General features: G+C 37.1%; 1 protein-coding gene across 1 annotated transcript; it reads left to right on the forward strand.

Moving 5' to 3' along the window:
- The first annotated feature begins 11,439 nt into the window (after positions 1-11,439).
- Positions 11,440-14,441, forward strand: rtn4rl2b (reticulon 4 receptor-like 2b). The gene is made up of 3 exons (XM_055178872.2): positions 11,440-11,659; positions 12,825-13,051; positions 13,144-14,441. The coding sequence occupies exons 1-3, from the start codon at positions 11,602-11,604 to the stop codon at positions 14,203-14,205; spliced, it is 1,347 nt and encodes a 448-aa protein (XP_055034847.1). The 5' UTR covers positions 11,440-11,601; the 3' UTR covers positions 14,206-14,441.
- Positions 14,442-16,629: the final 2,188 nt, after the last annotated feature.

Raw genomic sequence — 16,629 nt, forward strand, 5'->3', positions numbered from 1 at the left:
AATAAGACATCACTGCTTTTGACGTTAATATGAGTTAGGTGTTCTGCTTTTATAGAAACATTGTGAGGATCTTTTATGACCGCTGCTCTTTCAAACAGGACATCAGATTTTTATTAAATCTAGACTGTAAAAAGCAAATGCCGGATCACCTAAAAATTACTTCAATTTGTAACACCTACACTGTAAAAAATCTTTGCTGCCTTAATTTTTTTGTTCAATCAACTCAGGTTTAAAGCTGGATCAAATTACTTTTAACTGGTAAAACTTAAATTTAAATTTTCACTTAAAGTATTTTTAACTTAAACATATAAGTAAAAAAAATTGTACACTGTAAAAAAAATCTTTGCTGCCTTAAATTTTGTTGTTGAATGAACTTAGATTTACAAGTCATGTCAACTTACTATTATTTATCTTGACAAAAGATGAGTTTTTTAACTATACTTCATCTCTTGTCAAGATAAAAAATATATAGTTGACATGACTTGTCAATCTGAGTTGATTCAACAAAATCATTTTTCAAAGATTTTTTCACAGTGTACAATTTATGTTTAACTTTATGTTTAAGTTAAAAATACTTTAAGTGGAAAATTTAAGTTTTACCACACTGTAAAAAATAATTTGCTGCCTAAAATTTTTGGTTGAATCGACTAGGATTTACAAGTAATTTCAACTTACTATTATTTATCTCCACTAGAGAAGATGAGTTGTTATAACTACAGGTGAGTTTTTATAACTTATAAAATTAAATCGACTTTTTTCAACTATATTTTATAAGTTGTGACAACTTATCTCTGTTGACATGACTTGTAAATCTAAGTTGATTTAACAAAAAATTTTAAGGCAGCAAAGTATTTTTTACAGTGCAATTGAAGTAGTTTGATACAACTTTTCACTTTTTACAGTGTACACACCGTAAAAAATTCCATGTTGCACTTAAATGTTTAAGTTTAAACAACTTGAATTAATAACTCATGTTAACTTTTTTTACTAGTTAGAAGTAACTATCAATTATACAAATAAAAATGTAAAAACTCCTCACTAGTCAAGAAAGTTGAAATGACTTGTTATTTGAAGTTGTTTAAATTTAAACATTTGTGCAACAAATTTTTTTAAAGTGCTGGTATCATTTTTTATTATTTCCGTATCTGGTAGAGTCAACATGCAGTGCATTCAAGTTATACATTTCACAAAATACAAGTATAGGCATTTCCATGTGTTCACATAATACACATTAGAAAAAATGATCCCTATGTGTCACAACACAAAAAAAAATGCAGCAGCATGAAGTTTAAACAACTTAATTATGTAAATCAATTCAACATACTTTTTAAAGTTTTCATTTGTGACAAGTTGACATCTTAGCAAAACAAGTAGAAAATGTTTAACTTAAAGGTGGGGTGCATGATTTTTGAAAAACACTTTGGAAAAGGGAGTCGGGCCAAGTATCATAACACACTTGTAGCCAATCAGCAGTAAGGGGCGTGTCTACAAACCGACATCGTTGCCTGGGTTGCGTATGTGTGGGGCGCAGGGACGTGCACAGACATTTTGAGGGGCAGGGGCTCAAGTGAAATAAAGGGCACTTCTCATAATTATGTATATTTTTTTCTTTTTTTTTTAAACAAAAAGTATATATATTAACGCAATTCTGACTTCCTTTTTTAAAAAATTATTAAAAAAGTTAATTAATTTTATCTTCCTCAAACTCACGCAATTGTTTAATTTTCAAAAGATGTCTACAAAATAATCAGTTGTTCACACAGACACCATGGTCTCCTTAGTAGTCTAGGTTTATAGAGCAGCAAAGGAAGCCATTACACAATGTGCATGTTTTGAAAACATTAAATTACACATTAATTACAAATTTGTTAAAATGCTAAAAACAAAGTTGTGACTGCTGAGTTAGCGCTACATGCCAATAAATGCTATATCATATGCTAGCGTTTAGCTGATTAGTTGTTACTCAAAATGTATTTTTTGTCTGATAAGGGCTCAAAATATAAGGTCTGTTTACTAATGTGAGCTTCTGGCATGAGCCTCAGAGGAATCAGAGCAGAGCTCAACATTATTATTCATGACCCTTTCAAATAGGGCAAAAATAGACCATTTAATTAAAATGACAAATTCTAGGGTTGTAAATAGACATGTAAAAACGTTTCTGGATAATTTTTGCACTTAATAAAGCAACATACCTTCTATGTAAGAACAATTTAACATATTATGACAACACATCCTATGGCACCTTTAATCTTAGGTTTCATATTTATTAGGGTTACACATGTCAGAAACAGCAAATATAGATTAGGCCTATTTTATTTGTATTTTATATTTTACTTTTTTGTGATGTCAGTGAAAATTCTGACTGGGCAAGTAAAATACTTAACCATCAGATTTCTTCCCAATCTACTCCAGCACTCCAGTATAACACATTATACTTATTTAACAGCCATTACAAAAAACGCAAACAAAAAAGCTTACAACTGCAGTTAGCAATTATATTATTGTTTGTGCTTTATTATTGTATGAGCAGTCTGTTTAAACTACATACACTACACTGTTACAAGTTTGCAACTCTTCAGGTTAATATGGAATTGCCATGGAAAACAATGTCCCTGAATCGTTATGTGTAACAACGTGTCCCATATTTTGTGCATAAAACTGTTAATATAAGAATGCTTTCTTCCTCACACACTTACCGGTAGCTGCCTGCATAATCATGCACATCGCGTCTCGTTCATGCTGCTGAGCTTTGGCGCTTGAAGCGCGAATGATGCAGCACGAGTGTAGACAGACCAATCATAACGCGAAGTAAGTTAGAGAGGCGGGACTAAGGAAAGGTAAAGCCAATCATATTAGCGATTTGAATTTTGGAGGCGGGACTCATCTGTTAACCGTTTGTGTGCCACAAATAGCGCTATTTTTCTTTATATAAGAGTTTAAATCTCATTTAAATGATTTCTGAATAAATTCATGTTAAATTAAATAAGCAACAATTAAAAAACACAAGAAACAGACAGACATCAGTTGTTATACGAATAAAGATCATATTATTTTTTTTATATATAAAAGCACCCCAGAAAAAAAGGGCACTTTTTCTCCAGGAATAAAAAGGGCAGGTGCTCAAGCCCCCTTTGATGTCTATGTGTGCACGTGCCTGGTGGCGCGGGTCTATCAAAAGAAGATCCAGATTCTATTGGGGTAGGGGCATGTTTGTTTAGGTGATTTCAAATGTCAACATTGGCTTTTTAGAGATCATGCACCCAAGGCCGCCTTAATGCACGGGCTTACCTGGGCTGAAGCCCAGGGGCCTCCCAAGTTCAAGGGCCTCCCAAGTTTGCGTTCATGACGAGCTGAAAATGTCATATTGTTTTGTAACTTGTCGGGTTTTCTGTCAATCACTCTAATTGCACGTTACATGGCTGCTGATTGGTCCGTTGTAACTTAACGTGAAATAAAATGTCAGACGTAACATATTTTTTATTCTGCGTAATGTAATTAAGTGCGCGTTGTCAACTTGACATTCCTGCACGTTAGACTGAGTGTGACAGAGAAACGGAAAATAATCCACCAACAAATGAAAGAGTAATTTCTGAAATTTCATAATGCACTAGTGAGGTGCAGCTCTCTCTCTCTCTCTTTCGTGCGCGCGCTCGCTCGTTCGCTCTCTGTGCTGGTTCAGCTCTCTGGCATGCAGAAGTCTCTGACCCGTGCACAAGAAACTGTGCCGCTAAATTAAGAAAGGAGTTCTCGCACATAATGCTGTTAGTTGTTATAAAGTTTAAGTTTACTCGCGTTTATATCAGTGACGCGTGCGCAGCTGGAGCGATGTAGTTTGATGCGACGTCAGCTCACAGTACACACATCTGTTGGTAGAAAGACGAGAAAGAGACGCAACGGTAAAGGTGCAAGTCTAAGAAAGTAAAGAGCGACAAAACCATCTCAAATGATCATCCCCTGATAGCACCATTATAATCTCACTATCTAAAGATCTTATATACAGGTATGTTCCCTGTCTGTCTTGTGCATATTCATACTTGGTCGGTTTACATGCTTATGTATGCATAAATACTAAATACAATGCATAGGCTACTATATCTTCAATAGCCTACAAAATAAATAAATGATTAAAAAACAAGATTCTGTCTATAAAGACTTATCTTTTGTTATCATTAATGCATTTAACAAGATTCTGTCTATAAAGACTTATCTTTTGTTATCATTAATGCATTTTCACTTTAAGACTAACTTTAACTTATTATATTTTTAAAACTGTGGTGAGCATTTAGTTAGTGAGTGGCAATTTTCTGCAAATTATATTCCAAAAACTATATAAACATAAAGTTTATAAACATATAAACTTTCACACATTTTGGTTTTATTATCACCACAAGTTGCTGTGTGTGGTTGTTAAATAAATCTAATGTCTTGTGTTTATGCTCAAGTGGGCTCAGTGATATGTTAATAACAATATTATGGTGTTTTCTGGCTCAAAGAGGGAAAACTCACTGTTGTATGTCTCGAAAGAAACTAATGCATTTTGTGATGTAGATTACCTAGATATTACACTTAAAAAAAGAGACTATAAATCGATGGGAAGGGGGGCCTACAAAACCTCTTAGCCCCAGGGCCTCACATTAGGTTAAGGCAGCCCTGCATGCACCCTACCTTTAATTTGTTAAGTTAAGTAACATAAAAATATATGTTGATATGATATAGTTTTTACAATGTAGAATGATACCCATTAAAAAGTTCCCATATGCACCATTTAGTTATGTGTATGCATTCAGTACTAATTTGCATTGTAAAAATATCTGCTGCCTTAATTTTTTGTTTGTTTTATTAATCAACTCGGATTTACAAGTCATTTTAAATTACTATTATTTATCTTGACAAAAGCGTTATTATAACTTATAAAATTTAGTTGAAATAAGTCAACTTCAATGTAGCAACTCATCTCTTGAGTTAAAATTACTTGTAAATCTGAGTTGATTAAACAAAAATATTTAAGGCAGCAAATCATTTTTTTACAGTGTATACCTTTGAGGTACTAATGACCTACTTAGGTATACTTTTTGAAAGGTTAACGCCCCAATGACAGCTAAGGACCATTTTAAAAAAAAATCTGACAGTGTACATACATAAATGTAATGCAAATACATAATTTGACTTACTGTATTTAGCACAGAAAATCAAGAAATGCATACTAGGAATGATTAAAAGTGATATAATAACTAATAACTAAACGTATTTTTTTTTAGAAAAGTCTATGTTAAAATACTTTCTACAAACAGTTTAATATGAAAAGACAGCTATACAAGTAAACCATTTATTGAATAGTGTAAACAATTCAGCGTATTATTTGTCTGTGCAGATCAAAATGTCAACTTCTAGCTTAACAGTATTCAATACAACGCTCGTGGCAATTCGTACGTATTTTACATGGTGGCTAATTCGTATTAATTTGTACAACCACATTCTTACATTTTTGTATGGTTTGCTTTTGCCCCTGTAACGTTGGAGTTATGGGCGGGATTAGTGGTGAGGGTTTGTTATTGTTTTTTTTATGATAACCGTATGCGTACAATTCCCTTCATACTCTTAAAATACATATACATTTTCGTGAGATCAGGATGTCCAAACATTATTTTTGCAACTGATGCTGCTAATACCACAAACTTCAAAATTTAGTAAAGGTTTTCTGTTTTTCAACATGTGTAAAATTGAACACAACAGGTTTTTCCGCAGGAGTGACATGAGATTTGTTTTTTTTTTGGTTCAGGTTGGCATTTGTCAAGGGGCAGCATATTAATTAACACACACACAATCTCCCAAAACCTGTCTGTTGCTCTTTAAAGTGTGTGTCATTACCCCAAGTGTTGAGGAGGAGTGTGTTCATCTGTTTGAATTTGCCTCATGTATGTATGTGTGCATCTTCTCCCCACGGCCCCCTGTAGTGTTGAAAATGTTCAGCGATGACTGAGCCCGTGGGCTAAGATCATTGTGTGAGTTTGTGTGCATGTCATTGTGTATGTAGTTTCTGGAAAGCACACTAAAAACAAAGGTTGATTATGACTAGGAGGGATCTGCTACTGTGAGTACAGTATGCTTCTGCAGGCTGTGCAGCTTTTTCCCCATCGTAACCTTTGGTACTGAATACTGATGACTTTGTGTGAAAGTGTGTATATAATACGCTGTGTATTTCATCTGTAATGTCACCTGGTGCAAGAGAAAGGGCGGTAAGATCTGTAGAAAGTGTGTATAATGATAACAGATCTCTGTTCGTGCACATTAGCATTTAGCATGTCATTATCATTTGGGTAGAGTTGTGTGTGTGCTTGTGTGTTTGCATGTGTCATGACTTGGGTACACAGGTGTGTGTATGTATGTGTGTGCAGATGGACTGCATCATGCTGAAGCTGGAACACAGTGTGACCTCAGTCATTGTCAGGGTACACAACTCTGACTCAATGCACCCACATGACACTTACAAATGCATACATGAATTTCTGTATCACACATTGTGACATTTTGTCCTTACTGTGTAAAATGAAAAACGTAGGATTGACTTATGCATTTAAAAAAAGAATAAACCATGGATGGCTTTCTATATTTAGACCACAGTCAGGAATTTAAACAGGAGTCTTGTATGTAGTATATCCAAGAGGATCTTATTTGCATCCCAGAATCATAGATCTTCTGTGATATAATCAAAGAAATGATGGTCCTTTGGGGCACTGGCTCAGCCCTGCTTAGCTTCAGTGGGCAAGCTGTCTTGGGCTACAGGGTGATATGGCTTTTATTTATGGCTTTTATTTAATATTATTATTAACCCTCAAGAGTTCCTTTAAAAAACTTCCTTAAGTGTTCCTAAGGCCACAAAATGACACCTTCCCAAAAACTGCTCTAAAAATATCATATGTCAATATTTTTTTTTTCATTTTAAACGATGCAGTCTTTTAGAACTACTTCTGCCTGAAACATACATATCAAATATTAATATAATTTGTGAAAATTTTAACCCTTTATATGCCTGTTTGTTTACATTAGCCCACGTTTTTTTAACAGAAAAAACAAAAAAAAACTAAATATTTTCCAAAAAACACATTTGAACCACCATGTGATTATTATTATTATTATACCCTGAGATGGGTCAAAGATTGGTAGCAGCATTGATTTTCATGCATTGTTATTTTTTGAACAGGGTCAGATTTTATAAAAAACTTCCTTAAGTGTTCCTAAGGCCACAAAATGACACCTTCCTAAAAATTGCTCTAAAAATATCATACGTCAATATTTTTTTCCACTTTAAATGATTCAGTCTTTTAGAACTACTTCTGCCTGAAACATACATATGAAATATTAATTAAATTTGTGGAAATTTTAACCCTTTACATGCCAGTTTGTTTAAATTAACCCATGTTTTTTTAACAGAAAAAAACAAAAATCTAAATATTTTCCCCCAAAAAAACATTTGAACTACCAATTGATTATAATTATTATTAGACCCTAGGATGGGTAAAAGATTGATAGCAACATTGATTCTGATGCATTGTTATTTTTTGAACAGGGTCAGATTTTATACAAAACTCACACTTGTGATTCTAAGGCCAAAATGATCCTAAGGCCAAAATGACACCTTCCCAAAAACTGCTCTAAAAATATCATACATCAATAATTTTTTCCACTTTAAACTATTAAATCTTTTAACACTACTTCTTCCTGAAACATACATGTCAAATATTGATTACATTTGTGGAAATTTTAACCCTTTAATTGCCAATATGTTAACATTAATCGAACCACAGTGTTCGGCTGATGTCGTGAAAACTTTTGTGGGACATCGTAGCCCAGATAGTGATCTGTCCTGATTTCTCACTCCAGAGACTGAGGGCTGATTCATTTTTTTATCTGTAAACACCGGTCAGAATGAGCAGCCCCACATAAGCCTGCAGTTTCTCTGTCTCAAGATCTCTCCAGTCTGTGACTGTCTCCCATGTAGGTTTGTCATGGCCCCAATATGCTGCAGGATTTCATGCATCAGCATCAATGAAAAGCTTGAAGTCAGGGCACTGATTCGGGCAGTGGCATAGTGTGTGAGCACTGGGATCAAATCTTTGGCGGCTGGGAAGTAGCAGAGCGTTTCCATGTTTGTGGGAGACCAGAAGATTTTTCAATTTTTGACGTCCATCCTGCCGCCACTTCATCAATCTCCTCTCCGCTCTCACCTTCTGACAAGTCTTCTGAAGATCCTTCTAATGAATTAGACTTCAGCTGGTCTACTTCTACCTCTGAGGCCTCCGTGTCGACCTCAGAATCCTCGGAGGAAGATGAGGAGCCATCCTCGCTCTTGAAGTGCATGATTATTTCAGGAGCCTTATGTGTGCTGTAATGCCTTGCCATTTTTACTACTTCTGCTATACTGTTCATACTTATAGCAGTGTACTTGCATAAACAACATGAGCGAGAACCAAAATTAACATTGATTTTGTTTCGGTTCTTGCCTCTCATCGTTTTTATTACTGAATTAGTTTATAATGCAGAATGTGCCCTTCAAAGAGAGAAGAATTTGGATATGTTGAATATGCCCCCCTGCCCCACTCAACACCGACTCCACCCCGACATCATCACCACCCCCTAACCACTCAGACACACTTTTTTTACACACACACCAATTTTCAACATTAAAGGTTTATCTTTTCAGCAGCTATGCGGTCCGCAGAAAACAGCAAAAATTTTGACATTTTGATGAATGCATGAAATGGTAAAAAGTAGCGCCACCTGGTGGACAAGTATAAAAATTAAAACTTCAAGGCCAGTAGTTCAAAATGATATATTGACATTAAGGTATGTATTAGTTTATGTTAAGATAAATGGGGGGTCAAAAATGATAGTTATAATGGTTTTCAATGGGGCATTTTTTGTCCTTAGGAACACATTAGTCGGTTTTTGCGTAGCTTAGCCATTTTAAGCTAATTTAAAAAACTGAAACCAAAATTCTAAAATGTATCAAAAATGATTAACCTTTGGCAAGTTTGAGCAATATTCAATCATCACAGTCAAGATGGTTTAAAAATCAAAATCAAAATGGCACAAAATGTCCCTAGGAACTCTTAAGGGTTAAATCACATTACTTGACCATATTCACTACACCCTAAAAATGCAGGGCTGTTTTTACCCCATGGCTGTGTACAGATCACACCAGATTTGGTTATAAACAAAATGTGAATCATAAATGAATAGAGCTATACAAACACATACTGTACAGCATGTCAAATAGATGTTTTAAATAATATATAAATGTAAAATGTGGAGATGTAGATGCTTAAAGGGGACAGATCATCTGACCTTTTCCGTGTATAAGTGTTATATTTGGGTCCCCGTGCTTTTATCAACTTAGAAAATGTGTAAAAGAACAACCCAGAAAACTTAGTTTTGGTAAACTATTCACTGCAAGCATGTGAAAAAATAGGTAATTGAAATCTGGCTCCCCTTGTGATGTCAGAAGGGGATAATACCACCCCTTAATCTGCACTATCCAACCACGGCACTGCCATTTATGGCCCTTTCCATAGCATAGTACCCCACAGTTTGGTTTGGGTCAGCTTACTCCACTGGGTGCAATACGTACTTTTATAGACCAGTTCAAAAGATGTAAACAACACTGGTCCAGAAGCACTTCCTGTTTCCGTTTTTAACACTAGATAAACGTTGGGATAAAATAAACCAACAGAACATATAAACCTGAATTAACTGAAGTTAAACAAACATCTTAAAGATAATAATATATGTAAAATAAAAAAATAACTGTCACAAACTGTAGCAGGGGGTGTTTCTGGACCAGTGTTGTTTGCATCATTTGAACTGGTCTATAGTACCACCTTGGTTGGGGTTCCAAGCAACTCGAGCTGATACCGAAACGTAACGCAAAAACACTGTAGATCACTGATTGGTCTGAGAGAAACGTCACTATCAGCGTCATCGCTATAATGTAAAAGATTAGCTTTATCTTCATGCTAGCTGGTGCTGTCTCGAGTAAACATTAGGGTGGCCATTCGTGCCGGTTCTGCCGGACACGTCCCGATACGTCATCAAGGTTTAATATTTCGGGTTTAAATTCAGAAAAGCAACCGTTACATTTCAAGGTAAGAATGAAACTACAATGATTGTATGTCTTAAAAGAAATAAATTTTAATTTTCTAATGTATTTTAACTGAAATGTTAGAACCTCGATGACGTATGCGATCGAGCAACGCGACTTCCGGAGAACAAACCCGAAAACATGTTCGGGACTGGCACGGATGGCCACCCTAAATCCATCCCACTCTAAAGAGTTACTAAACTCAATGGAAAGGCTAACCAAGCCAAAATGAGGTGAGCTGACCCAACCCGACCCAAACCAAACCGTGGGGTAGCCTACTATGCAATGGAAAGCGCCATTAGGACAGAGATCAGCTCATTTGCGTTTAAAAGGACACACCCAAAAATGGCATATTTTCCTCACACCTACAAAGTGGCAATTTTAACATGCTATAATAAATTATATATATGATATTTTGAGCTAAAACGTCACACATGTACTCTGGGGACACCAAAGCTGTATTTAACATCTTAAAAAAGTATTTTGAAATGTCCCCTTTTCTGTAATCAGCTGCCATTTTTGTTGATTTTTTTATATGACATTTCAGAGCTTTCCTAAAATTCAGTTTTCAACTTGTCATAACAAATCCAACATCTGTACTAGTCAGAAAGTTTTTTTTTATATATATATATATATCATGTGAACCTTGCTATGTCTTACACTTATTTGGAGAGACAAAAACATCAATCTTGGACTAAGAGTTTACTGACCTCGCTGGTCATCTTAATTTTTCTCTGTGCTTGAATCATGAACTCTTACAGCAGCATGGAGATAAGGTAATAAAGAAGACTTCTGGATATACGATACACAGCAAGTTACAAAGAAATCCAGCAGACTGCTTGTAACGAAATGGAAAACTAAAATGGTATAGTCATATTATTAGATCGTTAGGCCTATCAAAGAGGGTTATGGGACAAGATGAGGTTAAACCTGCCATTATGTTTTCTGCAAGATCTTTTTTATATTGTTTTGTTATTCAATGTAAAACTTAAGCTCAAAGTAAATGTCATGAAACAATACTGTAACATACTATATAATCCCTGTTAGGATATGAGCAAATTATGATTTGTATAGTCTACATTAAATGCATTATTACAATTATAAATAAAAATAATTAAATAATATTTGTGGTGGTACAGCGTTTTTACAAATGAGTACGCCTACGTCTCCAAATAAGGTTTTGCTAAATTTTGAGTAGCCTACACATCTTTAAACAAAATATGGTTAAATAGACCCCGCACATAGTCTCCTACTCCAGCTTCCGTTGGTTCGCCCTCGCATGAGTGACGTATGAGAGAATCCACTGCGTCCCGCCTCCGCGTGCAGCCGGCGCGTCTGTATAAAACGCTTGCGGGACGCGGGTCGCTCCTCACTCGCAGTCGACTCGATCACCAGAGCTGACCGGCAGCGCAGATAGCGGGCACGCGCTCAGGCTAACTCGCTAACTCGGTTTGGATTTTGGGATGGAATCTCGTTCGGCTGCGCGGGGCGCTCGCGCCTCCAACACTCATACCTTCAAAAGTGAGTAACATCTTTTTATTATACATCTTATTCACTTATACGTAAACATTTATAATGTAATTGCATAAAGTTCATACCTCGTAAAGTTTACAAGCTGGCATGCCATTTGATGTCAAATAAATTTAATGATTAAAATGAATCTTTACAAGTTTCATGTTACTTTTCTTTAAGTTATTAACAAATAATTGAAAAAAGTTTCTTTCTATGTACATTGATAAGTCACAGTTTGATATACAGATGTTACATTTTATGCAAAGTATTATATAATGACAACATTGTGACTTTGCCATTTTTGTACTCAATGTTGTTCTTCAATAGCCTAATAATAAAAAAGCTTACCAAGTTACACTTTATTTAGCTGCAAAGTGTTGCAGCACTATGTAAAATTAATTTTGAGTTGATCAAATTCAACCTGATATCAATACAGCTCAATACAACAAATTGTTGTTTTTACAAACCTTTTTTAAAACCTTTGAATAACTATTGTAAATTATGAACAGACAACGTCTTTGTTTACTAACTGAACACCTTCACTGACTATTTGCCGATAGGAAACTTACAAGATGATTATCAAACAAAACAGGCAGGGATGCATAAATAGTTATGTATGCAGACAGGTAATTTAATTTTCCACATTAGTCCCCGTGTGCTTGATAGATTAGTACACCTTATCCTGAAAGACGGCATGCAGTGACCAGGTCATGGGTTAGGTAATAGGAAAATCTTGCGCAGGGAACATGAATGCACGCGGCATGATTAATTTACACCATGCGTGCCTTTTAAGCATTGCATTATTGTGCAGAGTCACCGAACCTCACAAGGTCCCTTCTTAAATATTAATGCACCACAGTAACTGAATCAGGTTCAGTTTCACGAACCCGAAGATAATCCAACCTTATTGTTTCACGCACTCTTAGGCACTATTCTAGTCTGTTCTGAATAGACTCTGACAGCAGCCGTCTATGATTAGACCAGAGTCTTTCATGAAACAGCTTTATTCAAGCATATCTGGATATCAAATTTTAATTGCTGACCCAAGATGTGCCATGATCTCAAATTGCAGCAGGGCGTGTTGTTGACAAAGTGTTTCTCCATGTTAAGACGTTCAGTAGCACCTTCTTACACGATCACATGACCGTTACTGAACGTAAACCTCTCTTCACAGGTGGTTTGTCTCTCTGGTTGGTGGTGTGGTTGTTGGCATGTCGCTGTGCACCGGGTCAGGCATGTCCCAGGCTGTGCGTATGCTACCATATGCCCATGACTGTCAGCTGCCAGTCGCAAAACTTCACCTCTGTTCCTGCTGGCGTGCCCTATGACTCCCAACGGGTATTTTTGCAGAACAACCGCATCACAGAGCTCAGAGCTGACTCCTTTGGTTTTGAGACACAGGTGAGTTTGTGAATGATATAATGAATTACGTTTTGGTTTATACATAGGGGAAAATAAGGGATTTACACCTCTACAAACTTTTATATCCGCAGGTCTTATGGCTGTACTCTAATAACATCTCATGGATCGAGGCAGGGGCGTTCAGTAATCTCCGTGTACTGGAAGAACTGGATTTGAGTGACAACCCCTCATTGCGCAGGCTGGATGGGGGTGCCTTCAGGGGTCTGGAGCGTCTGCAGAGTCTACACATGCACCGCTGCCATCTAACCGAACTGCCGGCTGATCTCTTTCTTAAGCTCTATAGCTTGCAGTTCCTCTACTTGCAGGAGAACCACCTCACCCATCTTCCCGATGGTGTTTTCTCCGACCTCGTCAACCTTACCCATCTCTTCCTGCATGGCAATCGCATCCGTACCCTCTCTGAAAATGCCTTCCGTGGCCTGGTGAATCTCGACCGACTCCTGATGCACGACAATCGCGTCCGGCAGGTCCATCGCAGAGCCTTCCGCGACCTGGGCCGATTGACCATCCTCTATCTGTTCAACAACGCTCTGCAGGACCTTCCAGGCCAGGTGCTGAAGGACACGTCGTCGGTGCAGTTCCTTAGGCTCAATGGCAACCCCTGGACCTGCGGCTGTGAAGCAAGGTCACTCTGGGAGTGGTTCCGCAAAGCTCGGATCTCCAGCTCAGACGTGACCTGCACCTCACCAGCCCCCCGTAAAGGCCAGGACCTGAGATTCTTGCGAGAGCTTGACTTTGCCCTCTGCCCGTTGCCTGACCCAGGCTCTCTGGCTGGCACCACAACCACCACCTTCAGCACCAAGACACGCTGGTGGTTCTCCAAGAACAAACCAGCCTCATCATCCAAGAGCCTTTATCACAAGAGTAAGGAGACGCTAAAGGCCTTTCCATTCACCTCTGTCAAGAATCCCTCATCCAAGTACGATATCTCAGCAGATGAGGCTGCCTTACCCAAGTTAGAGCCCGAAGAGTACTGGGCAAACTACGGCAATGAGGATGCAGCCTCAGTCCCCTGTTTTGAGCTAGATTGTCCACCAGGTTACGATTCTCCCGCCTTGTCCTCCTCGGCATCACTTCTGTCCTTCCTCTCACTCACAGCACTGACTCTCTCTTTCCATCTGCTCTTCAGCTGAGTTTTCTTTTTCCTGTTACACTCCAATCCCTTTCTTCAGGGACCAGGCTGATGCTAATAAAGGCATAAAAGCCACGCAGAGAAAGAAGATAAGACTTGACACACGAATAAAGTCTGTTGCAATACTCTCTCGTACACACATTCATATGTCGGAGCTGACACAACAGAAATAGGGCTACTGCATGCATGCAGAAAATCCCAGAAGTCTTTGCAACATGCAACTAAAGTCAGAGAACACATGACAAGCGAAGGGTAGATGGATAGAGGCAGTGATGCGGGTGGGAAGTGAAACCAGACTGCCAATGTGAGTGGGGAAAAGTCAGAAACTCATACCAGCAAATGAGAATGTAAATAATCAATGATCATCACATGAACGTATACGTGCTCGCACACTTACTTGAGACAGATTTTTCCAGAGACACAACATACAAGAGACCGTGGATAACAAGAGTAGATTTCTTTGTCTTTTTGGTGATGTATCAAGAGTTAAAACTGTGTTATGTACTTTGGGATGTGTTAGTTAACATGAGCTCTGCCAGGAACTTTGGGTATCATGTGAAGTTAGGACAGGAAGTCAATGTTTAATTCAGGACTCAGGATGGAACCGCTTGAAGTGAGAAACTGTGTTTTCTGTGTGTAAGGTATCCCAGTCTTTCTCTATAGACAAGTGTTCAGTTGTGTGAAGAAATGGACCATGATCTCTGTCTAAAAAAAGTGTAAATAAACCATCATCAATAAATGTTCTTTGTATCACAAATCCTAATTCTGGTGTATTGCATATTTGACTTTTTAGTGTATGTGTGTGGGTGCATGTACAGTGTATGTGTTAACTTTAACTGTAAACTAAGCAGATGGTACTGTAATAGAAAAAAAGAAGCAACTTTTACATCCATCCCCACTGTTTAAAGTTCATACAATACCACTACTGATTTCAACTAGCTAAGGTTATGCATGACACATTGAGACATGAGAATAACAATAGTTTTTATATAAATACATTTTTTAGAGATGCACCAATATACTGGCCAATATTCGGTGGGTGAATCTCACGAAAACTTGGTTTTAAAAATGTCAAGCATGAAAATGTAAAAATTGCTTAAATTTACTTTTTTCCCACCAGACATTGAAAAACAAAGTCTGGAGTAAATGTGAACATTAATTTAAAAACTTTTACTTTTCATTTAACACTTTCTGTAACATCATTTAAAAAATTTGTCCTAAAAGATCTCATTACCGCAACAGTCAGAAAACATCAACACTGACATATTTTCAAAATGACATGACAAACCTGAAAGAACATAATTTGGAGATTCTGCACATGCATTTAAAATCAAAGTATTATGCTTCTATTAATTAAATTAACATTTAATGAGCATCTGTTGCGGTAATGATAATCAAAATGTCGTGTAAGCATTCTGACAAGACAATATTTCAAATTAACTGTAAAAAAATGATCTTACCTGGTAGCCATCTTGAAATAACTGGTCCATGTGCTTGGTCACTCAAAATCAAACTTGATTAAAATTCTGTATGTGTGCTTAAACTGTTCTCAAAAAGTGTTGCGAAGGATGAGAACATCAGGCATGGACACATAATTTTCCTAATTCTTCTTCATTATTATTATACATGAATATTCAGTAAATATTTTTTCTGTCATCTAAAGTAGTCTAGCAAAACATCCATTTATTTTTTTTCTTAATATTTTTGTGTTAATTTGATTAAATTACAACATAACGCATGTTCAAACACAGCCGGACACATTGCGGTAATGAGAATTTCAGCAGAAAATTAGATAAAATTTACAATTATAAATTATTATGTTGAAATCACACATTGTGCAAGGTAGAACACAGTATCGTGTTAATTCTGATGCTTTTTAATGTTACTATATTACACATTTTAAAGCTAAAATCATTAGTGCCGTGGTGTTTCAATGGTTTCGTGAGAATCACCCTGGTATTGTTCGATAAAAGCAATTTTTCACACTATAGACCCTTTAAGCGCCTACATCACGCTTACGTCACAGAGCTAGCTGGAGGCAAAACAATGGAGCAAAGAGCAGACTGGACAGAAATGTCCAGAATTTGTGTTTGCAGCACAATTCATGTCCACGCCCATCCAGCAATGATAGCTTTAGCGTAGCGTTGCGCAAGTTCTACCAGGAAACTCGAATGTTACGTCATTCATTTCACAAGGCGCAATCAATCACCCCTGATACTGAGAGTATATAAGCCTCGTACTCACCTGTCTTTGCGTTCGCAGATACTGATGCCAGCATTTACAAACCCACCCTCCCTACCACCATCATCAGGTCGGTTCCGTCCATACTCAAGGGGGATTAGATTCTGGCCTGTCTTCATCTTCAGACAGGAACCGCAAGAATCCGTGAACCCCGGATTTGAACTATGGTCGGGGCCTACGCCAA

This window comes from Misgurnus anguillicaudatus, chromosome 16, assembly GCF_027580225.2.
Source record: "Misgurnus anguillicaudatus chromosome 16, ASM2758022v2, whole genome shotgun sequence".
NCBI lineage: Eukaryota > Metazoa > Chordata > Actinopteri > Cypriniformes > Cobitidae > Misgurnus > Misgurnus anguillicaudatus.